The sequence below is a fragment of the Anser brachyrhynchus genome (assembly GCF_964034855.1).
Source record: "Anser brachyrhynchus genome assembly, chromosome: 1".
In the NCBI taxonomy this organism is placed as follows: Eukaryota; Metazoa; Chordata; class Aves; order Anseriformes; family Anatidae; genus Anser; species Anser brachyrhynchus.
The window spans coordinates 212,322,573-212,350,035 of NC_137694.1; the positions used below are offsets into that span (position 1 = coordinate 212,322,573).

The 27,463-nt window shown below is 49.6% G+C and overlaps 2 protein-coding genes across 10 annotated transcripts in view; both read right to left on the reverse strand.

Annotated features, from left to right (window-relative positions):
- Window positions 1–64: 64 nt before the first annotated feature.
- CHRNA10 (cholinergic receptor nicotinic alpha 10 subunit) lies at window positions 65–5,337 on the reverse strand. Of its 7 annotated transcripts, XM_080565087.1 has the most exons (5): window positions 4,230–5,337; window positions 2,927–3,072; window positions 2,195–2,349; window positions 1,364–1,896; window positions 675–1,266 (listed from the first exon to the last, which is right to left on the reverse strand). In XM_080565087.1, exons 1-5 carry the CDS (start codon window positions 4,297–4,299, stop codon window positions 809–811), a joined length of 1,362 nt encoding a protein of 453 aa, XP_080421213.1. In that variant the 5' UTR covers window positions 4,300–5,337; the 3' UTR covers window positions 675–808. The 7 variants fall into 7 exon arrangements, with proteins under 7 accessions (XP_080421210.1, XP_080421211.1, XP_080421208.1 ...); XM_080565084.1 differs by having other exon boundaries at window positions 65–1,266; window positions 1,364–2,349; XM_080565086.1 differs by having other exon boundaries at window positions 2,927–5,337.
- Window positions 5,338–7,083: 1,746 nt separating this feature from the next.
- Window positions 7,084–27,463, reverse strand: part of NUP98 (nucleoporin 98 and 96 precursor) — a 37,656-nt gene continuing 17,276 nt past the window's right edge. For all 3 annotated transcript variants that reach the window (XM_080562410.1, XM_080562408.1, XM_080562409.1), the window contains exons 16-33: window positions 25,902–26,206; window positions 24,649–24,762; window positions 23,837–23,975; window positions 23,380–23,557; window positions 22,780–22,944; window positions 18,501–18,677; window positions 17,584–17,737; window positions 16,359–16,779; window positions 15,477–15,706; window positions 14,913–15,182; window positions 14,165–14,322; window positions 13,775–13,918; window positions 12,538–12,680; window positions 11,786–12,007; window positions 10,601–10,842; window positions 9,954–10,108; window positions 9,357–9,468; window positions 7,084–8,739 (exon numbers count right to left, since the gene is read on the reverse strand). In XM_080562410.1, the coding sequence (XP_080418536.1) occupies window positions 8,522–8,739; window positions 9,357–9,468; window positions 9,954–10,108; window positions 10,601–10,842; window positions 11,786–12,007; window positions 12,538–12,680; window positions 13,775–13,918; window positions 14,165–14,322; window positions 14,913–15,182; window positions 15,477–15,706; window positions 16,359–16,779; window positions 17,584–17,737; window positions 18,501–18,677; window positions 22,780–22,944; window positions 23,380–23,557; window positions 23,837–23,975; window positions 24,649–24,762; window positions 25,902–26,206 (3,547 nt within the window). In that variant the 3' untranslated portion in view covers window positions 7,084–8,521. The remainder of the gene's footprint in view (window positions 8,740–9,356; window positions 9,469–9,953; window positions 10,109–10,600; window positions 10,843–11,785; window positions 12,008–12,537; window positions 12,681–13,774; window positions 13,919–14,164; window positions 14,323–14,912; window positions 15,183–15,476; window positions 15,707–16,358; window positions 16,780–17,583; window positions 17,738–18,500; window positions 18,678–22,779; window positions 22,945–23,379; window positions 23,558–23,836; window positions 23,976–24,648; window positions 24,763–25,901; window positions 26,207–27,463) is intronic.

Genomic DNA, 27,463 nt, shown 5'->3' on the forward strand with positions numbered 1-27,463 from the left:
AGGGACGTGGCCGGGCTGGGAAAGGGGCTGCGGGAGCCTGGGGGGGGGGGGGGGGGGCGGCTCACGCATGACCATGACCCACCTCAAGTCTCTCAATTCGTGTTCTGGATTCCTCTTCAGCCGCGTTTCTCCCTGCCATGCCAGCCTGGCTGCACGCGCACCCTGCACCAGCAGCATGCTGGTGGCACTGGGAGCCATCACTGGTGCCCCCACTCACCTGCACTTGGCTGTGCTGCCCCCCACCCCCCCCCCACCCCCCGACCCCCCTTTCTCCAGAAGCCCCTGAGGCTGAGCTCAGAGGTAAATGGGCTCCCCTGGAGTGAATCCCTGGTGCTACAGCGCCCTGCAAAGTGCAGCCCTGGGCTTATGAGAAGAGGGAGTGGGGGGGTTGTGGGGTTTTGGGGGAGATGTGGGCTGCACCGATAGCAGTGCCCTGCCTGCCCAGGTATACCTATATGTATACATCCACACCCACGCACGCAGCCCCCCCGGGAAAGGCTCTGCGCACCCCAGGCAGGAGGCAGAAGCCAGGAGACGCACGCTGCAGGGTTTATTCCCACTTTGATTTCTGCACCCGGGTCCGTGGGGCATGGTGCATCGAGCACCAGCGGGGACAGGGGCTCACCCCCGCCAGGACCCCCAGGCTCAGCCCCCCGGCATGGGGGGGGGGGGGCTCCCAACACCTCCCCAGCACTTCTGGAGCCCCCGTCTGTCACCACTGTCCCTGCTGTGCCTGCTCCGGAGCCCCCGACCATACCAGGGATGAGCCACGCACGGGACACCCGGGGCGGTGTGTGTGGTGGTGCCGTCAGGCGGCTTTGCCGATGACCAGCACGCTCATGAGGAAGACCATGATGAAGAAGACCCACATGAAGAAGCGATCCATCACCTTGGCCACCTTCTTCCACTCCCCGGCGCGGCGCTGGGCAGCTCGGTGGCGTCGGAAGCAGCCGGCGATGTAGCCCACACTGCTCAGCAGCACGTGGTGGTGGCAGAGGCAGTGGCTGCGGGGACACGGCCCCGGCTGGGCGCCCACCCCAGGGTGCTCCTGCGGCCCCATTCCGCCCGTGCCTGCCTGCCGGGGGCTGCTGCAGCTCTCGCCAACCTCGCAGACGCAGAGGGCGCGGGCCAGGTGGTGCAGGATGAGGCGCCGTGCCCACGGCGGCACCGGCCTGGCCCCCGGCCCGCAGTGGTGGACGTTCATGATGAAGATGGTCAGCGCGGTGGAGGCGGCGATCATGGTCATGGTGGCGATGTAGTACTTCCCTGCAAGGCGGGCGGTGGTGCTGAGGGGCAGGGGCAGGGACCCCCCCTCGCCACGAGGGCCCCGTCCCCAGCACCCCCCAGCCCCTCGAGGGCTCACCGATGAGCGGCACGCTCTCCGACGGCGGCATGCTCTCCGCCACCAGCAGCTGGAAGACGGTGAGGGCCAGCAGCACCGTCACCCCCAGCGAGACCTTCTCCCCCGAGTCGGCCGGGAGGTAGAAGCCCAGGGGCGCCAGGAAGGAGATCATGACGCAGGGCAGGAGCAGGTTGAAGATGTAGAAGGAGGCGCGCCGCTTGAGCAGCAGCGTGTAGGTGACGTCGGGGTAGGGCTCCGAGCAGCACCCATAGGTGACGACGTTCCTCGTGGCCGGCATGCCCAGCACCTCCCACTCCACGTTCTCCACGAAGTCCGTCAGGTCGCCCGCGTCCAGCCGGTTGCGGAGGTCGATCTGGTTCCCGTTGTAGGTCCAGGAGCCGAAGGTGAGGCGGCACTGCTGCCCGTCGAAGGGGAAGTAGGAGACGTCCACCTTGCAGGAGCTCTTGGTGATGGCGGGCGAGTCCCACATGATGTGCCCGTCGGAGCGCAGCACCACGTTGGTCTCCATCGAGCCGCTGAACCGGTCGTCGGCGCTGGGGCAGGGGTGGCCGTGGGGCAGCTGCCGTGGTGCTGAGCCCCAGCGGGGCGCAGGGCTGGGGGCTGGGGCTGGTGCGCGACCCCCACACTGCACCCCCCCAGCATCCCCCTGCCCTCCCGGGGTGACCTTGTCCCTTGGTGTGGTCCCACACCTGCTGATGGCCCCTCAGTCCCCCCAGCCCAGCAAGGATGACGGCCTCAAGCCCACTGGGACCCCTTCCTCCAGCCCCAAGTTTGCGATGCCCCCCTGCAGCCCCCCCAGGTCGGGGAGCAGCAGGGGCGAGCGCGACCCACTTGTTGTAGAGGACGATGTCCGGCCTCCAGACGTAGCTGCTGGGGATGCGGATGCTGTCGATGCCGCCGTAGGCGTCCTTGTCCCAGGTGAGGTGGGCGTCCAGCCAGGCCTGGCGGACCCACAGGTAGGAGGTGAGGACCTGGTTCCTCTCATCCTGCGAGGGCAGAGGGTGGGCGTGGGCCTCAGCACCGCCTGCAGCCCCCCCCGCCGTGTCCACAAGGGCTTTGAGGGGCTGAGATGGTGTCCAGGGGGTTGTGCTGAGGTTGTAGGGTTTGAGCTGGTTTGGCGGGGATATGAACTGGTTTCAAGAGGTTTGAGCTGATTTTGGGAGCTGCTGGACTGGCTTTGAGGGGTCTGGACTGGTCTGGGGTGTCTGGGATGGTTTTGAGGCATCGGAGCTGGTTTTGAGAGGTCTGAGCTGTTTCCCAGCTGTCTGAGCTGATTTGGGGGCATCTGGACCACTTTGAGGGGTCTGAGCTGGCTTCAGATGGTCTGAGCTGATTTTGGTGTGGCTGAGCTGATTTCAAGAGGTCTGAACTGATTTTGGGGCAGCAGGGCTGGCTTTGTGGGGCCTGAGCTGCTTTGTGGGGCTGAGCATCATCTTGGGGGTCGGGCAGGACCCACCGTTAGAGCAGAGCCCAGGCGCGCGGTGCCAGGAGCGTGATGGGGACAGAGGCGTGCCGGTGCCGGGGACAGAGGCGTGCTGGTGCCGGCCGGGTGCCGGTGCTCACCATGTCGATGATCTGGGACAGGGTGACCTGCAGGGTGACGTTGAGCGCCCGGTCCGTGTCCTCCGCGGGGCGCAGGGCGCTGGAGTAGTTGGCGAAGAGGTCGTGGAGCAGCTTGTGGGCGAGCCTGCCCTGCGCGCCCCCGCAGCCTGCGGGACCCGACACGGGGTGAAGAGGTGCGACGGCAAGCGTGGGGACACCGCCCCCCTCCCCACGGCTGGGACCCCACCAGATCCTGCCCAGCGCTGCTGCTGGGACCCCCATGCCCTCCGGTCCAGTCCCCACCTTTGCCTTCCCTCGCCACCCTCCAGGGATGCCCAAGCTGAGCCGAAGCCCCTGCCTGTGACAGCCCCGTGCACTGGCTCCCCCATTCCCCATCCCATATTTCTGGCAGTCCAACCCCAGAATTTGTTTTTTTTTCATATAATCACAGAATCAAAGAATCTCAGAATCTCCCCAGCTGGAAGGGACCCACAAGGATCGAGTCCGACTCCTGTCTCCACACAGGAGCACCCAAAAATCAGACCCTATGTCTGAGAGCGTTGTTCAAACACTAAGAATCATAGAACCATGGAATATCCCCAGTTGGAAGGGACCCATGGGGATCATCGAGTCCAACTCGGTGCCGTGCCCACTGCCCTGGGGAGCCTGTCCCAGTGCCCGACCACCTCTCCATGAAGAACCTTTTCCTAACACCCAGCCTGACTCCTGTTACAGCTCCATGCCGTTGAACAAATCTTTCTCCTATTTGCCAAATATTTCTATTGTTTTCTATGATTCCTGTTATTTCTATTATTTCTGTTCCTGGTCCCACCAAAGCCAGGAGGAGCTCTGGTTCCTGGGGGGAGGAAGCACCCCAGAACAGGGGTGGGGAGAAGGGATCTGTTCCCCCCGCCCCAGCCCCTCTTTAGGGCCATTTCTTGGCTAATGAGAGCCCCCAGGCCAGTGCAGCAGCCGGCGCCTGTCCTGTCTTTGCTGGAAGCTGGACGAGCTGGATTGCATTTCATGGGCGGCAGGCACCGGGCGAGATGCGCTTACAGAGCCGGGCATCGCCGCCAGCAGTGCCGGAGCCCGGGCTGCTCCGTGCAGGCGGTGCAGCTGCAGCACAGCCCGCGGTGAGTCCCCGCTCCCCAGAGCCCCCGGGGCTGGGACCGGGCAGTGGGGGCCCAGGGCAGACCCTGCCCGCTGGCTGCAGCTCCCAGGGGGTTTGCTCCGCTCACCCAGTTTATTGAACCGGGGCCCTGCTGGTCCCAGTTCAGGCTGGCAGGCGGCAGCCCCGGCACCGACACCTTCCCCAGGCACTTACCTGGGGCCAGGACGGTGCTGGCGAGGCCGAGCGCCAGCAGCCACCTGGGCAGGCGAGCGCCCGGCTCCATCCTCGTGCTCCCGAGGCCGTCAGGTGCCGGGTGCTGGGGACATCGCGGGTGTCACCTGCTGTCTGTGCGGGATGTGCCCGCCAGCCCCTCCTCGCGCAGCATCTCCCAGGAGCCGGGGAGGGTTTCGGTGCAGCATTTAAGGGCTCGGCGCTGGCTGACGTCAGGGCTGGGGACGGAGGCTGCCCCGACGTGGGCACGTGAGAAAGGCAAACGGCCAAAACCGATGGGCGAGAGATGCCCCGAAAGGCTTTGTATGGGGAAATAGGTGCGATAAGCCCGAACCGGGCACAGCCTCTGCCCCAGGGAGGCCAGCAATGGCCTCCAGTGAGGGAGGAGGAGGAGAAGGAGGAGGAGGAGGAGGAAAGGTTGAGCTGCACCCTGGCTGGGTCCCCTGGAGGCCACAAAGGGTGGTGTTGGAGGTGATGGAGGCAGTGGTGGGTGGGTGCGGACCCTGCGGGTGGAACCACCTCTGGGGAGTCTGTGCCAGCGTTTGGCCGCCCTCATGGTAAAGAAATTTTTCCCAATGTCCGTTCCGACCCCCCCGGTGCGGCTTTGTGCCATTCCCAGTGTTCTGCCACCGGTTACAAGGGAGCAGAGACCGGCACCTTCCTCCGCGCTTCCCCTCCTCAGGGAGCTGCAGGGAGCGCTGCGGCTGCCTCTTGGGCTCCGTCCTCCACACGGGACAAACCGACGTGCTGGGGGATTTTGGATACAGGAGGCAAAGCAGCGGGTGGCAGCGGGGTCCCTGTGTCGCTCATCTCCTCCCGGTCCCGCGGCACCCCCTTGGCACCCTTCCTATGCTAATCCCCGGCAGCAGATGCCAAGCAGAGCCCGATCGGTTTTAAGGCTGGAGGTTTTGTTTCCAGGCGGTGAATTATTCATCCCCCGCCTGCAGGCCCAGCCACGCTGCTCCCCGGGGCCCGCTGTGAGCGCCAGGGCAGCAGCTGGGCTTGCAGAGAGGCAATTACCGTAATGGAAGGAGGTGAAGGCGGCGCGACCCGGCTTCCTGCGTGCCCGCGGCCTCGCCGTGGGTGTCACCTTTACGCAGGGCGAAGCCGCCGCAGCGCTGGCCCTGAGCGTGGCAGTGACCACCCAGCCCGAGAGCGGGGACCCTGCCACCTGTGTCTGGGACAAGGGACTCGGGGCACCCGACTCCAGCCCCAGCCCTGGGGGCTGCTGCCCCCAGCACGGGGCAATGGGGGGAGACCCCCGGTCCTTCGGTCCCTTGTTGAAGCCGTTCCAGCTTCCTTGCAGCACAGAAAGGCACGTCCTTCTGCTCGCCCTGAGCTCTACCTGGGCTTCTGCCTCACCTCCCTTCAGCAATCCCAAGGACTTTCCCTCAGTACCGCTTCTGGTCACACCACGCTGGCGGGCTGAGCGCTGGCACTGCCGGTGTCGGCACCACACCACCGCAGGTTTGTTTGCTCCTTGTCCATCCCCTTCCCGACTGCAGGTGAGCACTGAACTTTTGTTAAAAAAAAATGACCCACAAGTCCAAAACTTCAGCCCAAGGTGGAGGGGCCTGCTCAGGGGCCAGCGCTCCCACCCATCAGAGCTGCAGGTGGCCGGGATCCCCGGAGACCGCCTCGTCCGAACCTTCTCCGTTGCCTTTCTGGGGACAGAGGAGAGGCTGCCCGGCTCCCCTCCTTGAAGGCAGAGACAGGCTCTTGCTCACCTCTGAGGCTCCGCAGGAAGCTCCCCGTGGCCAGGGCCTTTCACAGGTATGGGGGTGGCCGCTGCCGCAGGCCAGCTCCCTCAGGGCTTACGGGGGCACCCGGTCAGGTCCCAGTTTGAGCGCTCCTCAACCTCGCCCACCAGAGGCCCTTGTCCCAGCCTTTCCCCGTCTCAGGGAGCTGGGGCTGCTGAAGACCAGCCTCACCCATACAGATGGGGATGAGGCCATCCAGCACCATTTCCAGGTCTGTTGTGATCCCATCCCCATCCCACAGTGCACCCACGTTTCTCCTAGGCTAACTGCTGCTGCTGACGTACTGGAAAAGTCTGTTCTTGTTGCTCTTCACATCCCCCAAAAGATTCAGCTACGGGGGGCTGTGCTGTTCCTCATGCCACCCCCGCATGCTCAGAGCCTCTCCATTCCTCTGAGGTCACCCATCCCTTCTTCCAGCCCTTGTGTTTGCCTCGTGTGAGAAAGTTGTGTTTTTGCAATAGAAAAATCCACTAAACTGGCGCATCCACATGTGATTGTGCAGGCATGGCAGCGGCATAGCGGGGGGAGTACGTTAAGCAGATAAGGGGAAGGTCCTCCCGCTGTCCCAAAATAAGGGGGATCCCTAAGAAAAACAGGATGAGCAGTGCAAAATCAGTAAAAACTAAAATCAGAGGCCCTCTAGTCACGAGAAAAGAAGGGGAAAAAAGGGAAAGGAGAAATTAACGGTTGGTGAAATAAAATTGTACACCTATGGCATAGAAGTGCGTCAAGGGGGTTGTGAACCCATAGTACTCAGTCAGTGAGGAAACGGGAGAAATCAGGTGTTGGGCAACAGGGAGTATAAGGTTAGGATGTGTTTTTGCTGGGCACTCCGGCTTGCAGGATGCCCGCCACTGCAATTGCAAATAAAACAGCTTCACAGAAGTTCCTGTCAGAGAAAATTATTGAGATTTCTCTCACACTCGTTCCCGTCTCTCAGAATCCAGCCAAGGATCCAACCTTCCTAAAGAGCCGGCACCTGCCCACCACCAAGCCCAAATCACTCAGGTGAGACGAACCCCAGGACACACGCCTGTGGAACTGAAGTCTTATTAAAAAGCAAAGAAAACGGTGGGAATACTATAAACATTTTATTTATTGTTTTCAAAAAGACAGGAAAATAATCTAGATCATTTTATTTATAACTTTTAATAAAAACCTTTACATAATCCTCATGCATAAAGACCTTCAACGAGCCAATGCAAAGCAGCACCGAGCAGCCTCGAGGCCACTGCCACCAGCGGCTGGCTAGCTGTGGCAGGAGGCGGTGCTGCGGTAACCCTGAAATCAGAGCAGACCAATAGACAGCTTTTTTTCTTCCAAAAATAGTCGGTTTCTAAACACAGTAACAGTGAAGACTGTACACACTAGAGCAAATTGACATTGCCAGCTGTTCGCTCGCGGGATGTTCTTATGCTGACGGCGGCTCCACTCGATGTAACCCAGCTACGCAGCAAGCACAGAGATGACGGCAGGCTCCCGGCTACGCGCGTCGGTCGGAGGGGCTGCGCGGGCACCGTGCCCCTCAGGCAGCCTGGCTCCGGCAAGCACCGCGCCGGTGTGCATGGCGGAGCGCTGTGGTGCTCGTCTACACGGGCACCTGCCTCACACGTGGCTGTGAAGAGGCAGCCCGGAGCTCCCGGGCTGCTTGCTCCGTGGGCACGCGTGACCGACCTTTTGGCATAACTTGTGCAGAATTTGCCCCCTCCGATCAGAAGCGCCTGGCCTGGGGCCCTGAAGCACGGCGGGTACTGGGACAAGCTCCTGTGTTTTACTGCATGGTGACAACACACTGCGTGTGGGGCCCAGATGTCTGTCTTCAGAGGCGCGGACAGCACAGAGCACACCGTAAGGCACACACGTAGGTGTCAGCTCCCCCTCTGAGGCAGAGAAGCAGCTTTCTTGGGTTTTGGAGATGGAGGATGGAGAAACGAGAAACACCACACTTGCAGGTCTCCAACTTAGCAAGAGAACGCAGGCAAAGACAAGTCTTCTGAAGTTAGTTTCTTCTCCCACCCCCCACCCACAGAGCAAACGTTTAACATAAAGCCCCAGTTAAAGCTTATCCTTGGTCAGTTCAGGTACCAAAGGCTCGGCAGTAACAGGCGCAGTCCCGCCGCAGCGGGCACGCCCAAGACAAACTGTCCCAGAACTTGCTTCACCATCCTCTGTGCCGCAACCAAGGAGTAAAACGGATCTGCCAGGAGATGAAGCCCCCTCTGTACCCCCTCCACAGGCACAACCTCACCTGCAGTCAGGTTCTACAAGAGGGATTTTATTAATTCTTGGAAAGTGTCATGTAGTTGAGGGTGCCAGCCAGCAAGGCCCAACGGGGTCTCGCTGGTCCCCCGGGTTACAAAAATTCCTGCCATAGCCCATGTACTAAAGCCACTTTAATACCTCTATGGAAAAACCGGTGTGGCTGGAGGCTGCTGCCAAGGGAATGCTTACCCTTAGAGCAGGGAAAGGGTGAGCAAATGGTAAAAACCTGTCTGTCCGTGAAGAGATTCGTCCTCACTGAGTCACTACCGTCAGCTCCCGTAAGTAAGACTGGGTGAGACTACGCAGCTCCTCCAAGGCATAGTCCTCTGGCATCGGCAGCCGTCCAATGTGGGGAGCAAGCAGGCGAAGGGGGACGCGCTGCACAGCAGGGGTGGAGTCGGAGATGGGCTCTGGGGTGCGCTGCAGGCTGAGGACCACCCTGAACAGGTTAGCGATGCGCTTGGCCATGTCTGGAAAGAGCAGGACGGTCAGTGTTTATGCGCACCCCATACCACACTCCACAACGGGAGCTAGCATGCGAACACCTGTGAGCTTACACCTTGTTGAGGAACGCACTTAACTACAACTCAAGAGAATTCTTGAGCAAAGGCATTTGGCTGGGTTGGTAAACCTATGCCCTGCTACGACTTCGTCTTTTCTCAGCTCCAGCAGTGAATCTCAACTCCAAACAGACTTCCTCCCTGAGCATAATCAACATTTGGCCTTATTCTTCAGAGCAGATGTTTTTCTGCAGGTAAGCTCACGTTTTATCTGGCACTGTAACACTAAGCAAGGACAGGACACTTCACTGCTTAACCAGAGACGGCTTTAAGAGACAAGGCACTGGAAGCCCAATTAGCCAGGTAACAAAAACTGCCTGAAACAAAGACAGTTTGTTACAAAGAAACAGTAGCTGCATGTACGGGAACCATTAAAGCAAAACACAGCTCACTTCACCAGCTACAGGCCTCCTTTTCTGCACAGGCAAAGAAACAGACACCGGCAGCCTGGGCGACAGCCAGTGCTAGCTGGATCAGGTTTTAAACTGGCTTTCCCAGCAGGATGCTCGATATTGGTGGTACCGTACCTGACTGAGCCAGCCGGTCCTTGGCGTTGTGGCACTGTATCTGCTCTATCCTGTTGCACAGCGACATCACTTTGGTATGCAAATGCTCCAGCTCGTATGCGGAACAATCCAGCTGAAAGCACACGTAAGAGTAGACAGTCAGCCTCAGTGCATCCAAAGCCTTCTACAAGAATCACTGCCTGAGTTCATTCCAAGCTGAATCTGTCCGACAGAAGACAACGTGTTACAGCCCGTTTGAATTCAACGCCTTAAGCAGGGAAACAAGAAGTCTGGAACTGAATTAAATGGGCCTAACACACAGACTCCCGGTTAATTAGCTAACTGCTAGCTTTGTTCCTCCTCTTGCGCTTATCTCACTGCCATGCCACGTAACAGCAGGTTTTCAGGGCAGAGACCACATCTTATTTTCACATTACCACCATCTCTCTCTATATTTTCAGATGCATGAAATTCTGCCTGCTAGTGTCTGTAACAGAAACACTAAGTTAGCAATGAACACTGAGGAAAAGGTTTCTCTAAAAACGAGACTCTGTATAAGCTTCCAAATGGTAACAAAGAAAAGAGGCAGGAAAGAAAAAAACTGTTTCAGTTTGTTACCTGTTGAATCCTATCAACCATCTCGATAACATGAATGTAATCTAGATAGACCAGCCCTGCCACCTCCCAGTCCTGGATGAGCACGCTGCGTTCGGGAGCGGAGAGGTCTTCCAGGAATCCTTTTAGGTACTTGTAGTTCTCATTAATAATAGCATCTAAAGAGAGCAAACGTAAGTAACTGAGCAACGGGGTTTCTTATCAAGTCAGTGATATTGATCATTAAAGAAAACAGCTGTCTGCTGCACTGTCAGTTTCCTAATTCCGTGACTATCAGCCACAACCACAAGTGTTTACCTGATTTATGACCTACAAAAGACAAGCCCAAGGCCATTCCATTTCCTAGAACAGGGACACCCATAGGATCAGCACTCCAGGAATGCTACTGCTGCCCTTGTTCCCCGAGGCACCTCTGGCACAGGAAGGTGAGCGTGCAGGAGGTTCAGCACTACTCTTCTCACATGTTTGCAGTGATGAATCATTGTGCCAGGTACCAAACGAGAGCTATTTTGAAACAGCCAGCCACTCTGTACTGCCCCTCTTGCTAGAAACAGTCCTACTGCTTCACATTATCGAAAACCCAACGACTTCCTTTCCAATTCTATTTGTGTGTACTGTTCAGAATGGAAAAAGAACAGGAATAGACTCACCTGAGGCTAAATGCCTGACAACAAGCTTGTGACACTGGTTCCAGTGCCCAGCCTTGAACAAGAAGAGGGCTTCTTTATGCTTGTCACCCTCCATCTTCGCTCGAACAGCCTTTGCTTCATGAATCCACTCGGCAGGGACGCAGAGCCTTTTTGTCAGGAAGGTCTCCTTGGCCCACGATTCGGGTGTCTCAGACAGAAGGCAGTGCCGATTTAAGAGTTCTCGCACTGCCTTTTCGCGTATGCTGGTGGGAAGAGAGAACAGGTCATCATTCCAACACGCAATCCTTTGTGTCCCACCACCAGAAGATGCGCCTCAACACAAGTAACTGACGGCTGAAAGCAGCAGCAGCGGACTCCATTGCACTTGGGCTACAGCAGAGGCACAGGCATTACAGGCGGTGAGCCAGCCCCGCCAGGCCTTTAGCTGTCTTACTTTAGATACTAAGAAAAGTTCTACGATCAACTCTGTTACTTCAACACACCTTGAACACTAAGAAAGAGGTCATCACTAGTGCTTTGCAACATCGTAAATGTTGTAGCTTAAGACTATTTTAATATGATTCATGACCCTAAAAGCAATATACAAGCTTTACTCGAAGTTACGGCTGGAAAAAAAGAACCTGATGCAATGTATTAATTGCAACTGTAAACACTAATAGCCTCATTTGGGGAAGGGTGTCTCTTGCTATTATTTACATTTAAGACAATTTTTCGTTCACTATATATTTCACAATAGAAGCAAAACATGTATTTTTGTGATTCACAAGGTTCCCCTTCAAACCACACTTGTTTCTGTTCAGCTCCACTTAGAATAGATGCAATATTTTGCATTCATCATGTTTTCAGGCAAAGTTCCTGAATGTAGTAAGCTTCCTGAGCCAGAGAAGATAAGCAGATCCCACTCATTTTGATATCCTGATCCGTTTCTACGGAACAGTGCAGGAGTCATAGTTGTTACAGCACAATGCTACTTAACATCTGACAAGACACGTAACTAAGCAGAATTATGCACACCACTGTGTAATCCGGCACACTTTCTACAGTTGGCACTGAGTTCTCTAGCCTGCAGCTCCAACATCATGAGAGAAGATATAGTAATTACGGTATACATGCCATGTCTATAAAACAGAACAATTTATGGGCTTTTTTCGGCATTGTAAATAATAAAGAAAAGCTTTCACTCACTGAGTATCAGGCTCGTGCAGCAGTACAAAAACAGCCCATTCCCAAAGGCCTTCGCTTTCAAGCTGGGCAGCATAGCTAGCATTCAGCACTCCCTGCCCCTGCTTCACGAGGTGGGTGTAGTTCAGGGCTCTGAGCACCTCCCACAGGTGCCAGCTGAGGCGACAGTCTACAGGGTCGGATGTTATACTTCTTGGATCCAGCAGCTGGTCAAGGTCATAGTGCCTGTAGAGAAAAATATTTGCAACATAAATAGCTAACTGTCTCCAAACAAAATCAGAAATACTGATGCCATTTAGTTCCTCTCCTTCCCCCACCTCCAATTATTATGCAAGTTGTGTGGATTTATTATTTTTTTTTTTTTTTAAAGATGAGAGCAACTGTTAAAATCCTTTTGCTCTTTGAGTCTGCATCCAGACTGTCACCACCTTTTATTCTGTACATGCTCCTCCTGCAGATTTCTCAACGCCTTCAAGTAAGACAACTACAATGAAGGCAAGATTATTGCAGAAAGTTGCAGAAAGCACGTAAGAAAAATGCAAACATGTTCCTAAACTTGAGTTCAATCATCTACTCCACCAGCAGTGACAGCAGCAGCACATTCTGTGATTCTGTACGCTCAAGGCAGATTTTTGACTATTTCAAAGTGGTTCAGTGAACACTGGAGTTGATTTCATATCGCTAGTTTAGGAACCCCATTAGTCACTGCCTTCACAAGGTTTTTCTGAATAGTTTTGAACCATTTACCCACATACCTGTCACTGTAGAGCTTTAACAAATGGAAACAGACATCTCTCAGAGGTCTTCCTGCATTATCGTCGTCTTCGATTCCACAACCAGAACCTTCTAGGTAAGGAGGCAGGGGGCAGCAGGCATATTTTTCAGACTCTAGTGTGTTCTAAACAAAAAGTTTAAAGACAATACTTTGAACACAACACATTCTGAATTCCACAGAGCTCCGCAGACTGATGAGCAGGCTTTCTGCTCCAGAGCAGAAGGTGCACCCTTGTCCACCTGCACTTAAAGACTACATAGGAGTTACATACTAACACAACACTACGAAGAAAAAACTAAATGCAAAGTGCTTTTGGAGGTTTAACTGCATCTCACACTGCACTTTTAAAAGCCACTGTGTGGAGAGACACTCAGTTCTCACACATACCACCCATATTCCTCAACAGTTTTCGAGCTGGAAAACCACATAAGCCTTGATCAAATGAAAGACGGTGCATCTCTGCAAGACTTCTCTCTCTCTGAAGCAGAGTTTTGACAGCTACGTGGCACCACTGGACGCAGACAGTTGGCAAGAGCCATTTTACTGGGCACTGGAAACCACCCCCGAATTCTAACCTAGTAGCATTATCTTAAGTTCAAGCCATGGTAAAACCGAAACTTGTTCTTTCCAGTGTACAGCAATAAACAAAGGTTGCGTAACATGCAGCCACACGCTGCCTGTAGGACAGCTTCCACATTTGCTGCAGGGACAACAAGCGTAACAGAGGGCGGGTGGTTTGGCAATGACTATTTTAGCAGGCAGCCGTATATTTATCACCTCATAGGGAAAACTGACTGGCTATACCTAGTCCAGTGGTCTAGTGTGGTTGCTCCACACTGTTCTAATTTTGTCAAGCTGCCAAACAGCAGGAAACACTGAAAACAAGTGGGAGGTATGCTTGAAATAAGTCACTAACGCAACAACCTAAAGAGCAGGTCCTAAGCTTCAAGACTGTGACTCGAACTACCAACACGTCCAGCCCCAGGGGTTTATTTCCATCACACAGAGGGGAAAAGGAAGATCCTTATCAAAGAGAACTGCTGCAGAAACTCATCACCAAGAGGGGTGAAGGAATCTGATGCTGTGACAACCGAAGTAACGAATCCATACTCAGCACCTCAGCAGCACTACTTGACTGCTCACAGAAGTCTCTGCGCAGCACCGGACAGTCAGCGGTACCGAGTGAAATCTCCTTTTACCCAGGCATGTTGACCTACCTGAAATGCTGACTCGTACATGGCAAGGGCCTGGGAAATAGAAGCTGTTGGAGGAAGCAGGTACCAGAGATGGACGGCCATGCAACGCTTCCAGTCCAGCTGCGAGCACACGTTGATACTTATTCTCTCAGAGAGCTGCCACACCTAAAGAAATAAATTCCTAACTTAAGTCAAACTTACCACACAATGGTTGGTACGTACTAGACCAAAAGGGAGCAAACCGCAACAGTAAGAGATGCCATTAGTAAAACAAGCAAAAAACCCAGCAGGTCAACACCTTGTACTTCTTTCCTACAGCACATGCCAGGGTTGACTCTTACAACCTGAACTTACTGCTGTCGGGACGTGGAAGTCAAGTTAATGACAGAACAACGGTGTAGCAGAACTTACGGGTTTCCCTGCAAGCAGTGCAAAGATGCGCAGTCTCTCTTCCTGGATGAAGCAGTCTGTCTGCAGCCTGTGCCAGTCCACCAGCTGCATGGTGAGGAGGTCGCGGAGGGGCTGGCTGCCTGCTAGCTGGGAGAGGAGCAGAGCAAGCCGGTGGTCACCTGGAACAGGAGACAACAGCACACTGCTGACACGTCTGTGCCACAGCTGCTTGTTTCTGAGCCCTTTGCTCAGCTTACAGCTGCACAATTATCTAGTCCCTTGTGAATTAAGCCACTCCATAAACACCTAATAAAACGGGAAGGGAGGAAGACAAAGAAATAGGAAGGACAGACTTCCCAGACAAGGCCAAATGAATGGAAAAGTTTTGAGATTTGAGCTGACATAAGAGACCAAGAAGAAACTAGATATTAAGGTCTGAAAATATGCATTTTTTAAACACACACAACTAGCTTAACACAAGCTCAATTAAAAATAAAGAACATTCAGAGAATATGCTATGAAAAAAATAGTTCCAAATGCAATACAGCATCACTTTCCAACTCTAAGAGAACCAACAAGAAAGCCTCCATGAACACAACCCAATCTGTGTGCAGTAGATAAGCCAGACTCTACCTTAATCAACATCTCACATGGAAAACTCAGTATTCAGAGTGACTAGTTACTCACTAGGAGCTCCCGAAGTTTAAGTTTTCTTTGTATCTTTACCTCCCCACTTCAACCCTGAAAAAGCAAGACTCAAGCATCTTACCTGACTGCTGTGCCAGTCTGCAAGCCTCGCCAATTCTCCTCCCAGTAAGGAAGCTGAACACGGCCTCTACGTGGTTATCATGTCGGGACAGAGAGACCTCCTCATCAATTCGTCCCGCAGCAGTCTGTGACAGCCAGCGAGAGAAGGCTCTCCTGCGTTCCAGGGCTAGGTTGTATTCACTGGGTTCCTCCAGGATGGCTTCCAACTCCTTCAAGTTCCCCCAGATTGCTTCACATAACGTCCATGTCAAGCACCAGTGCTTCACAACGGCTGTGAGTACAGAGTTATCCAGTCATAAGGAGTAAAACCAGAAGAATATTTAGAAAAGAGTCACAATGTTTTTAGCGTAATCTAATAAGATATCACGTTACAAGTCAATGCAGGAAGTCAATTAGCCACCCAAATGCAAACACACATGTTTATGCTTTCAGAAAAAACACTGAGGTAAAGTCAGTTTTTGTTTTATTGACATTCAACTGCTCTGATGTAACTTGAAATTAACCTGAACTGGACAGTTCTCCAGATTTATTGCCATCACTGTGAAAAGAATTATTCAACACTCACTTTCTGTCACAGCAGGATCCTCAGATGCCTTTCTAACCCAGTCAGCATAGTCATGGATAACAGAAACTCCTGGATTGGGTGCTAGAAGAGGACACTGCTCATCCATATGGACAGTGCTGTGTTTCAGCTGTATCTCCAGAGGGATGAGATACAACTGTTTGTCTCTGTCCATCTTCCTTTGCTCTAAGCTCACTTTCTCCACATGAACCTTGAAGGAAGATTCTGAGAGCCTGGAGAAGAAAGAAGAAACACAGGTAGCAATGTTCTGAATTATTTTCCCTGTGAGCCAACTCCTACCATGGAGCAGTTGCATTATGCAGCTTGTCCTAATTTTAACGTAATGACAACATGACATATGATCCAAAGTCAACAGCTATATACAGAGAACCTGGTTACACAGCCTGGGATTCAGAACCAGACTTTGGCAAATAAATCTCACTGAACTGAGTTCAATGCAGTCAGAAGGCATTAGCACACCTCACCACAACTCGGTGCGTTTTGTGAGAGCACCCCATTCTGTCAGCAAATCAGATATGCTGGAGAACCTCAACTGAACAAGCCATTTTGGAAGTCCTGAATAGCAGAACACTTCCTGGACATCAGTTTTGAACTTTGTCTTTAAACCTTTATTGGATGACAGTGCTGTTTGTATGTTAAAAAATAACTACTCTTTATTACAATATTTCAGTTTTTTAAAACAAATTTTTGTGAAGCAGTAACATAAAAGATCCCCCTGGCCAACATGATCTTCCATCTTGCACCCATTCTATATATCAGGAAGAGTATTACACTGAATTTCAGGAAGATGCTGACTTAAAATCAGGACTATTTCTAACATTAAGAGAGTATGGAAGAACCACCCCAAAGGAAAATACTACTTACAATTTGGGAGCAACTGGAGCAGGCAGGAATCCATATTCCACAGACTCACACTGAGTATCTTCCATTTCGCTTGATCTACTTAACTGATCTCCACAATTGACGAGTGTCCAGTTGGGTCCCCAGCCAACACGAAACGAGCGCCCCATGAAGAGCGCCATGTCCATCAGCAGCTTCCCCTTTCTGTGGGTGATGGACTTACCCAGAGGTACTAGCCCCTGCTGTCTGCGGACACCCACTGTTTTCACCTGTACCTCTGGGACCGACGGAGGAACGGCGAACGCAGATGCTAGCGGAGAAGCTGCCGACCAAAGGGCAGCAGAGGGGGAACTGCTTGAAGTCCTCAGGCCCTTGAAGTCTTGCACAGCAGCGCCAGCAGATTGGAAAATTACATTAGCAAATTTTGATTGCAGCAGCCCACCAACTAGAAGGAAGAAGAGGGAGGAATATTTAACCGAAAGGATGCTCACTCTTCAGCTGCACATTTCTGGCATTTTAAAGGTATTTCAATACTTCGTAACCAGCCAGTGAAAACATTCACCGTGATTTGTGATGGTAACGCACAGCTAAGCATAATTACTTGCAGCATTGAGAACCAGGAAACCCACTGCACACAGCCTAACTTGTGTTATCCAAGCTAAAGTACACGGCAGCACACCAAAAACAGTACATACATAAGTCCCACCACAAAATCTGGGATTTTCAAAGAAAACGCTAATTTAACCAATATTGTTATAGTTAGACCATGAGAACAGGAACACCTCAGAAAAAGAACACATTGGTTCCTACTAAAAGGAACAGGGCTGGACCCATACCCACAGGTGCATTTCAGGTCTGCCCATTCAATTCAGGGACTGGGAAAGGGCAGGGGATGATGTTTAAGAAAGCACTTCATTATTTGTTTTCCCCCTCACTACCCAAATCTATTTTATCTGGCAATAAAGTAGTTTTACTCAAGTCAAAAAAGCCTGTTATGCCTGCAACAGTAACTGATAAGCAATTTTCCTGTCTTTATCTCAACTCGTGAGCTTTTTCCATTCAGTTTTCTCCCCCATCCTGTTGAGGAACAGGAGCAAGAGAGCATCTGGGTGGGCATCTTGCTGCTGGCCACAGCTAACCCACCACTGCACACAACTGTTCTGCCAGGTATTCAGCCAGTGATAGGACTTGGCCTATTAATGTTAGAATTACACTCGTTCTTCATGCAGCATGTGGTTTCCCACAATACCTGAGCATCTTTTCTGTCCTTGTGCTTTTGAAATAGGGAGCCTTGGAGAACAGATCTCTTGAGAAGTATCCATTTTTATAGGTTGCTTCCCAGGATAATGATCCAGGATCAAATCTAGGTCATCTTCATCAGCAAGCAAGGAAGCTTTCATAATCTAAGAAGGTGAAAAGTCAAGCCTGCATGTTAGCAATCCTTCTATTAACATCTCATCAGCTCCTTTCCCAATAAAGGTAACTTCTGCACATCGCATACAACCAGTACGCTCATGCCACAAGTGTTTTAAGTAAAAGCACACAGTTGAGGAGAAATGGAAGCAAGTTGCCAGTTGATGATAAACATTTACAAATGACTAGTTAAGCCACTCTCACAGTACTTGGTAGGATGGGCACGAAGACTTCTGATAATGTTTTCTCAGATCTTAGCTCTGTTTACTTCTATTTCAGCTTAAGTAATAGTTGAGAAGCCCAAGACTATTTCTTCCTTACAAATTAAAAAAAAAAGTAGAAGCCCAGAAGCGTTCAAGGTATTATCCTCTCATCCAAAACCAAAACCACCACAACAAAATAAAAAAAAAACAACAAAAAAACAAAACACCAAATCAAGAACAGCTATCCTTTTACCTTCTTTTCTTCAAACTAGGCTTGAGGCAATCCTAGCTAGATAGTAGCTTATCGCTTCAGAACTTTGAAATCTGAATTCTAGCCTTCAGATGCTTTGCATGTCGGCTTTCAACTTTTTGTATCTATAAACATGTCCCCCAGACACAGAAGCCTAGCATGCGAGATGCAGTCACACTACAGATGCAGCACACAGTTTATTACAGGCTGGTATATAACTAGCCTTGGGGGGCAAACTGAGAAGTTACTGACGGATACTACAAAGTCCTCTCTGCTTTGGGGGGAGTACAAGACACTCACCTGTAAGACGTGGGGGTTAATACCCAGTGCTGATGCAATATGGGTTGAAGCAGGCACTGCCTCCTGCTCTTCCATCATGTTATCTTCCAGAACGGACTCCTGGGGAAGCTCCTGGGTGATGTCTGCCATGTCACTGTCCAGCTCCACAACCCTGCCCAGCTGCTCCACTTCTGGGGTCTGCAGACACATGCACAGGCCACGTCAGACAACAACAGATTTCAACAGTTTGCTGAGAAAGAGCACCTAATAGCTTCAACAATCACCTGCAAACGAAGCGGAGTACTCCCTTGCTTGTGTCAAAACTCCAAATTAAGTTTAGGGAGGAATATATAACCTGTTCCCATTTTCTTCACAGTTGTAACAGTGTAAGTTAAAGTGAAGAAGTTTAAAGTGAAGAAGTCACAGTTTAGTTGTGTCCTTCTGAAGTTTACCATTTTCTGGTATTCAGTGTAAGAAACTGCTCTTCAGCTTTCCATTTTCACATGACCAAAAAACGGAATGAAATGACCAAAAAACGGAATGGGGCTTGTGCATCCTGCCTTCCTTCCCCTCTCTCTCACAATGATATCACATGAAGAAGTTTTCTGGGCCCGAGTTTAACTTGGGACATTTTAGATGACTGAGCAGCCAGTTTAAAAACAGTGATTCTCTGCATTAATTTGTGGAACCAGTGGTAGCTGATGAGGAACAGGTGAGCTCTGTAACACTGCTGTGTTTCCCCAACTGTGACATTGTACAATATTGAGTTTATATTCCACCAAAAACCTTCACAGAAGTTTTAGATATACACAGTCTCCTTCATGATCACATAATACTGGGTCATGGAGTGTGTTTGTGTGCATGTATATTTACTTTTATTTTAAACCAGGACAGAACTGTTACTGGACTGGAAAGTTGTGAAAGTTGTTTGTTTTCTTTTTTTTTCCTAATAGTATGCTGCTGTTCATCAGCAGTTCAGAAGTTAAATACAGTAGTTTTCTTTCAGTCTGCAGCTAAGTTTCTCTTGTCTGCGCCTAGTCCAAGGCAGGAGGACGAATTCATTTTGTGATTTTACTGAAGGCAATTGCATGGCATCATCTTCGCGATGAGCCTGAAGTGACCTCTACGCATCTCCCATTGCTTATGAGAACTCAGCCTCAAAGTGCAGGCAGGGCCAGGAGTTCATCCCGTCCGACTGATAAGCAGACATCAGAAATGAACCTTGAGCACTGCCCTCAGCTCTAGCTGGAAGCAGTGTGCACAGCTCGCTTGCTGTGGTGACAGCCAGGTCTGCTGGCAGCGTATCGCAGCGATCCGCTGAGCCCCTCCTCTACCAGGTGTGGAACACAACAGTGCTACGAGCACTTCAACTGCTCTTCAGCTTTGCTACAAGGAACTGTTCGATAGCACAAACCCCCTGGAGGATGCCATTCGGTGCTGGGACTGTGCAGCCAACAGGTCGGGCTGAAAGAAGCACCTGCACCACGATAACTGCCTTCCAGGCTCTAGCTGGGTGACCGACCAGCTCTAGCTGGGTGACCGACCTCCTGCACGCTGCCTTTGCTTCAGCCTAACCCTCCCTGTCCCTTGCTGAGGAGCGCCCTGAGGAAGATCCACGTGTACAGCTTACACGGGCTCCAGATGCAGCCACGTACAGAGCGGTGGAAGCAATGCATATATATGAGCAAGGAAACCATGCTAAGGGATCTAAGAGCATATTCAAATGGACTGCTACTTAGCTCATTAAGAACAGCTAGTAAGTATGACGACGGTTATCAGATGAGGCAGGTAAAGTCAGACTAGGGGGTCTGTAAAGATAGAACTCGATGGCAGACGCAGAAGCAGCATTAGTGAGTGGTATTTGAGTATGCCTGCAGCATGCAGAACAGATTTACAAGTCAAAACATGGTTATAAACAGAAGTTTCACTACTCCCTTCATTGTGCTTTAATGCAGCAAGGCCCCTGGTGTAGCTGTTTCCTGTGGGCCTTGCAACATTAACAAAATCATGAATATTCAAGTTAGTGAAGGAAGAAACCCCCAAAACTAATTCCTAAAAGCTTCCCACAGACTAGAGAATATTATTTTCAGATGCTCTACACACCAAGAATCTGCCGAGTTTTCAAGACATGCTATGCAGTTCCTCAGAGGTTTGGGGAATTGACCTAGATGTTCTTCTTATTTTCACAAACAAAAACCTTCGCTAATGGTATACAAGTCAAAGAGGTTAATTAACAACCAAGATAAGTTTTTGCTAAGTATTCTTGAATCTACACGACAGGTCTGAATAAATCACACATACTCCCAAGTATTTTTGACTGCTTAAAACATCAGCTCTGGTCCCAATTAACACGAATAAGAAACAAATAGGAAGACTAAAAGGTGTCACACAGAGGCAAGTCTGCTAGACAACCCTGTGTTCATCTCTTAAATAAAATGTAAAGTAGATTCCTTAAGTATTTGCAAGAGCAGGATGAACTAGCAGGTTTTAATTATCCAGTGAGCCAGGTGTGACAATGCAGCAGCTGTTAACTACTTCCGGATTCTTCTGGACCCACAAAAGGTGACAGTTCACTTAATTTGTCACTACAAAAGTATGCTCTGCTCAACAAATGGACTGTGCTGTTGCTGGCCTCCTGTTCATAAGGTGATCAGGACTCTGCCACGGGGATTCCTGAAGTGCACCAGTGCTGGCTTTACTGAAAAGCACTTACGTTAACTGCTGCCAACAGACCTGTATGTCCAGACCCCTGCAACCCGCATGGAAACCTAAGGCGGTGTTGCAGAAACACATAAGCCTTTGCAGCAGAGGTTGAGATTAGACCGCAGACTATATAACATTAAAAGCAATTCCAGGTTGGTTTAATGAGAATTCCTACCACAAAAGTAACAAAATTATTCTTTTGTGCTAGCAGTGACGAAGTATGGTTTTCTGTTTCTCATGAAGCAGTGAGTAGACCCTTGTACCCAAGGGCTCTAAGCTACCCAAAGCCATTGGCAATTGCAGAGATGCTGCTCAAATGGTTTCAAAAGGACAAGACCCAGTACAGAAAAATGGGTGTTCAAGCTATTTGACTCATGCTGTTCTTCCTCCTTTGACTTCAGAGGTACAGAAAAAAACCTCTCCTCCTTTGCTCCCCATGATCTAAAGGGGTCAGGAACACCGGCCGCGTGCCAAGCAGCACCTTGGCACATGATCTATGCCTCAGTGAGCTGCAAGCGTGGAGATCTCCTTTCACTGCTGTCACAGATTACTGAAGGGTAAAAACAAAGCCTGTTGCTGTGCCTGAGCAGAAGTCCTCCCCAGCTGCTAGACACCTTTCTGCTCAGCCTTACTGCATATCCTAACTGCTAGGGTTTATTTTTCCCCCAGCTAGGTAACCAAGAGCCTAGTTTCAGAGTCTCCTGCTCTCTGCACTTGCATGCTGTTTTATGACAAGTTACTTCAAAAAAACCAACAAAAAACCCTACAGGTAGTTCAGAAACATTTGCCATTGCCACCTCGCATAAAGAGCACATCCTGTCCCATCAATGCCAGGATGCCTTCCAAAGAAGCTGTTTTTCATCCACCATGAAGCAGATTCTAGTTTAGCTTGACAATATCCATACTAGCTATATTTGGAAAGTGTAAGAGTATCAGTCTAATTAGTCTAACCTTTAAACCCAGGAGATCTTGGTTTGAATGAAGGTAACACTAGACCATAAGGGGTTACCAACGAACTGGATAAAATGTTACCTTCCCTACCTAAGGCACACAGGCATACCACTGAATATACATCACAAAAATTTAGAAGCAATCCTATCCAATTCCAATACACTTCAAACTCCAGTGTATAACCAGCCTTAAAAAGTAGCTTTTAATAAAAATAGAGCACGTTCTTAAAATATAAAGCATACAGTCTTGCATACTAAATGATGGTCAAGTCAAATTAATGCACAATGTCATTCTCAATGCAGGCATCACAAGGCCTTATAATTATATAGAATATAATCAATATTCACAAAAACAAGTTGTTCTTCCATAGGTGGCAACTATGCCAGATTAAATCTAGACCAGAATCTAAACAAGAAACAAGAGTTTAACACCTTCCCACCCCCCCCCCATCCTCAGAAGGGATTGTCAAGTATCTTAACAAAAAAACACACAAACACTCAAAGAGGTCAGAAGAGTTTGTGCAAGTTCGTGTATGGTTTTGCTGTTTGCTTTCCAGGCTAACTGTAACATCAGCAACCCCTCCCCAGGGGCCAGCTATTCTTCAAATATTTTCTGAATTCCCGTTTAGTCATTGTCCTCCTTCTACCTGAGATGGAGGCGTGGGCTTGCCATTTAGGGTCATTTGCTGAGGTGGCAGATGCCCTGGAGGTGGCACAGGCGTGGTTTTTAACTTCTTTGTGTCCACTTTTAAAGGATGCTCTTCCTCTTCCTCGTCTGAATCTTGCAAGCCGTACTTGGAAAAGTGTGCCACCTGCGTAATGAGAAGAACAAGCGTGTCTCACCTCAGAAACAAGATTTCAGACACTTACTTCCAAAAGGCACGAACAATGAGCTGGCGTAACTGTCAGCTTTACAGAGCAGTTGTGACAGCTGGAACAAATCCAGCTTCTGTACAGAAGAACACTTGCTGTACACCTGCCTTCAGGGGATCGCAGAATGGGTGAGGTTGGAAGGGACCAGCGGAGGTGACCCGGCCCAACCCCTTGCTCCAGCAGGGCTACCCAGAGCCGCCCATCCAGCGCCACGTCCAGGCAACTTTCAAATATCTCCAACGCTGGAGACTCCTCCACCCCTCTGGGTACCTGCACCAGTGCTGCGTCACCCACAAAGTAAAGTGCTTCCACTGAAAGCCTCCAGCTCTTCAGAAAAGTTTTTACTGGTTTGGTCGGGAAAACAAAAACATTACCTTAAACACCCAAGATCCAGTCTCCGGGCGGTATTCCTTGAATCGAGCACCCTGCTTCCGAGATACAGACTCCAGTCTACCTTCATAATTCATCTCTGCAAGTCGCTCAGGGCTTTTTATCAAGCAACGAGATGTTTTATCTGTAGGCCAAACTCCATCTAATGTAACTTCAGCTCGTCTGTTAAAGATGGAAAAGTGCATGAGAGACTACAAGGTAGTGATGCAAAGCTATTAAGGTACACACAGGAGATGAAAATTGACCATGTTGACTCAAAACAGCTTTTAAACCAGGTTTTGGGTTGAGAAACTTTAAGATGTCTAGCAACTGTACAATGCTGCAACCTGAGTGCGCACTTCAGATTTAGATTCCTTGGTAGCTGCCTGCAAACACAGTATGCTGTCAACGTTATAAAAACATCCTTGCTCGCTATTAAGTACATTTGTAAAAAAAAATTACCTATTTAAACCTTCGCCAATAGGTGGTTTTCTTTCATCGTCAGGGTAAACAATCACTTCTTTCCTACGGATATGTACAATGTCATCCAGATTTAAGTTAGTTAGATTTACTTCTCCTTCAAAGTAAATTGATCCATAACCTGTAAAGCAGAACAAAAGGTGACCAAACATCACTCTTTGCTCATGAAAATAATCTTATGACAGACAGCCTAAGTTCCTGCCGTACTCCTCCTTTCCCCAGCTTACCACCTACCTTTGCTATGTCTCCAGAACAGAGTACAAGTGCCTCCACTTCCCAGTGTGAAAATGCTGAAGATGTTAGCAACTTTTTTAAGTCAACACTTGCACAGAAAGCTTTTTGTATCGATACTGCCCACACAAGTACCAAGCATACCCTTGGCTTTATAGCACATTTAGAAAAGTGTTCTAAAAATACCATACGTTATGATTTTATTTTTAAATAAAAGCAATAAGGAATATAGTTCAGGCTGAAGGCTCTTCACTACAGCTCAGTTACTGCCTACATTTGAGCTTACTGAGATGGAAACAGTGATGCGACATGCAGCCTGCTCCAGCAAGTTTGCTGCAGGTGCTTTTTTCATTTTCACATTCACTTTTTTCAAATCATCCCATAACACGGGTTGTTAGCACTACCAACCTGAAAGATTTCTAGTCTTTGGTGTAAGCTGTTCACAATGCAGGAGCACTGCTTATAATAAAGTTGAAGGTACGGAATTCAGATTCAGGTTCCATAGCTTTAAAAAAACCTCACTAGTTCAACTTTAAGTAACTAGAAAAGCTGTGTGTGCTTACCTTTACGGCCTATGGTGAAGTCGGTCACAATACATTCATTCCTGTCGTTGGTAAATCTAGCAAGCTCCTCCATAGACGGGATGGTGTAGTAGCCAGCTCTTGTTAGAACAATTCCTACAATAGAAAAAAGTCAATGAGAACTGGGCTAACAAACAGCAAGATCACCAACTTTACCATTTCAAGAATTTCAGTTGTCCAGGCTCGCAAAAGAAATGGAATGAAGGTTGCAAACAAACTGAGAATCAGTACAACAAAAGCAAACAGAGAAATGCCTTAATTCCAGAGCCTTCATAGCAAGTTTAAGACAACTGCTACGCCAAGTTTTTCCAGACACAAACAGCAGTACTTGACAGAAACACTCTTCTAGCTTTAATGATTTGGGAGCACAGGTATCTGCTGGCCAAGGTAAGCATCTTCTGCATTTAACAGTCTCCAATGCTCTTTTTGCTATTAATTTGTCTAATGACCTTTAAAACCTACATAAGCTTTTTATATCCACAACTTCTTGCATTGTGGCTTCTGAAAACATTTATTCTCAACGCATCACCTGTTGCTTTTATTAGATGCATGTATAAACTGATAAACTGAGAAGGAGGAACAAATCTTTTCTTCACCTTTTCCAGACCACTCACATTTAACAAAACTAACAACCCCCCACCTCTTCACCTATAAAGCTATATATAAGCTATGAAGTCTTCGTTAATTGAAAGCTACTCAAGACCTCTCAGGGTCCCCCCCCCAACACTTCTCCACATTCTCCAGTTTTAGTAACACACCCTGAGACCAGAACTGAAAGTACCAAAACAGAGCTGCTAGACAGGTCCATGGAGACACAACCATATTCCATGGCCCCCTCCTTTCTCGGCAACTTCTAAAGTCTGCACGCTGGTATTTACTAAGCATTTAAATGGATTTATAACCAAGATCTTTTGCCTGAACTGTAGTCAGCTCTGTCTGCTATGTAGAACAACTACAGATTGGGTCCTCTTCCTCCCTTTCATGGAATCAAACTACATCAGTCTAACATAAAATCGGGCAATGAAATTTAACTGCTTAGTGACTCAGCAGAAAAAGATTCAGCATTAGATAAGACAACGAAACACATGATTTGTATCTGGAAGAAAGCAGGAGGGACAGAAACAAAAAGCTGAGGATCTGGAACAGCAGAAGAGAACTTTAAACAAGCATGCATGAAGTGCTGTCAGGAACTGTCTGTCTATAAAGGAATTGCTGCTGGCCACCCACAATCTAACCTGCAGGATGCACATGATGCATGGTTTCAGTCTCCTCTTCACGTTCATCTTGAAGGGAATCGTCATGAAATGAGGCATCTTCACTGCTGCCTTCCAGACCATTTCGCAAGGCCGCCCGCATGTTCAGAGCCACAATGGTATCGTCCACGTTGTTCTGGTGTTTGTGCACGGTGTTCTCGGGAGTCTGGGGGATGGGCTTGGCAATGGGGTTAGTGTAAAACCTGGTCACTTCATGGTGATCCTCCTCTTCCTCTCGCTCACCATCTTGTCTGTGGTTTTCATCAGAAGGTACTGACAAAAAGAACCTAAAGAAATGAAAAACAAATCGCATTGTTTAGCTTTAACAAGCTCAGCACTAAAATTCTCGTGTCTTTTCATACAAAAAGCAAACACTACCACCCGATGAACGGCAGAAACAGCAGATTGAGTAAAGCATTTAATACTTTTTAGGACTGAGGTGGTTATACAAGCAAGTTTCCCCACTCCTGTAATCAGTTTTTACTTCTAGTAGCTTTTCTAGTAGCTTTCAATGAATTCAAAGTGTTGAGCTGGTCAGGAATCTTTCCAGTCTCTGATAAAAAAGGGAGTTCATCTGAAACATGCCCAGAGACTTTGAGGAAGTCAGTGTACTGACTGGGGCAGGACAGCCTAGAGTTTTCCTCATTTTTATTTTTCAACAACTCAGGTTAGAAGGGGTCTTCAAGATCATCCAGTTCCAACCCCCTGCCATAGGCAGGGACACCACCCACCAGATCAGGTTGCCCAGGGCCTCATCCAGCCCGACCTTGAACACCTCCAGGGATGGGGCATCCACAGCTTCTCTGGGCAGCCTGTGCCAGGGCCTCACCACCCTCTGAGTGAAGAATTTCCTCCCAACCTCTCATCTAAATCTGCCCTTTTTTTTAGTTTAAAGCCATTCCCCCTTGTCCTATCATTATCTGCCTAAGTAAAAAGTCACTTCCCATCTTTTTTTATAAGCCCCCTTTAAGTACTGAAAGGCTGCCAGGAGGTCTCCCCTGAGCCTTTTCTTCTCCAGGCTGAACAGCCCCAGCTCTCTCAGCCTTTCTCCATAGGAGAGGTGCTCCAGCCCTCTCACCTTCATGGCCTCCTCTGGTCCCACTCTAACAGCCCCACATCCTTCTTGTGCTGGGGGCGCCAGAACAGAGGGGGACAAATTTAATACGCAAAAACAATCTTAGTAATATGATACATTCAGATTAGCGAAGTTTCCTTGGAATTCCACCTTACTGAGGAGGACTAAACAAAAGAAAAGGTTTCTCTCACTTCAGGGTCAGGTTTAGCACTCAAGTGGCCTAGTCTCTCCCTACAGGGAATGAGGAGAACCATATCCAGAAAAGTCATCCCTCTTTGAACTCCTGAGTTTGGGTGGAATGAAGTGGGAATGAAGTGGCACGTGACTATACAGGAAGAACAGATGGCTAGGTTAAGAATAAACGAATCTCACAGTACGTCAACTGACTTCCAGTGAACAGCTAAGATGGCATCCCTCAAAATAACTACCTACATTATTAACAATAATTTAGAGACAGGCATAACAAGTT

Coding starts and splice junctions, on each gene's coding strand:
- CHRNA10 (XM_080565081.1), bottom strand. CDS start 3,346: ATGAAAAAAAAACAAATTCTGGGGTTGGACTGCCAGAAATATGGGATG. Junction 2,350..2,926: donor TGTCCCAGATCATCGACATG/GTGAGCACCGGC, acceptor CTGCCCTCGCAG/GATGAGAGGAACCAGGTCCT. Junction 1,267..1,363: donor GGAGAGCGTGCCGCTCATCG/GTGAGCCCTCGA, acceptor CCCGCCTTGCAG/GGAAGTACTACATCGCCACC.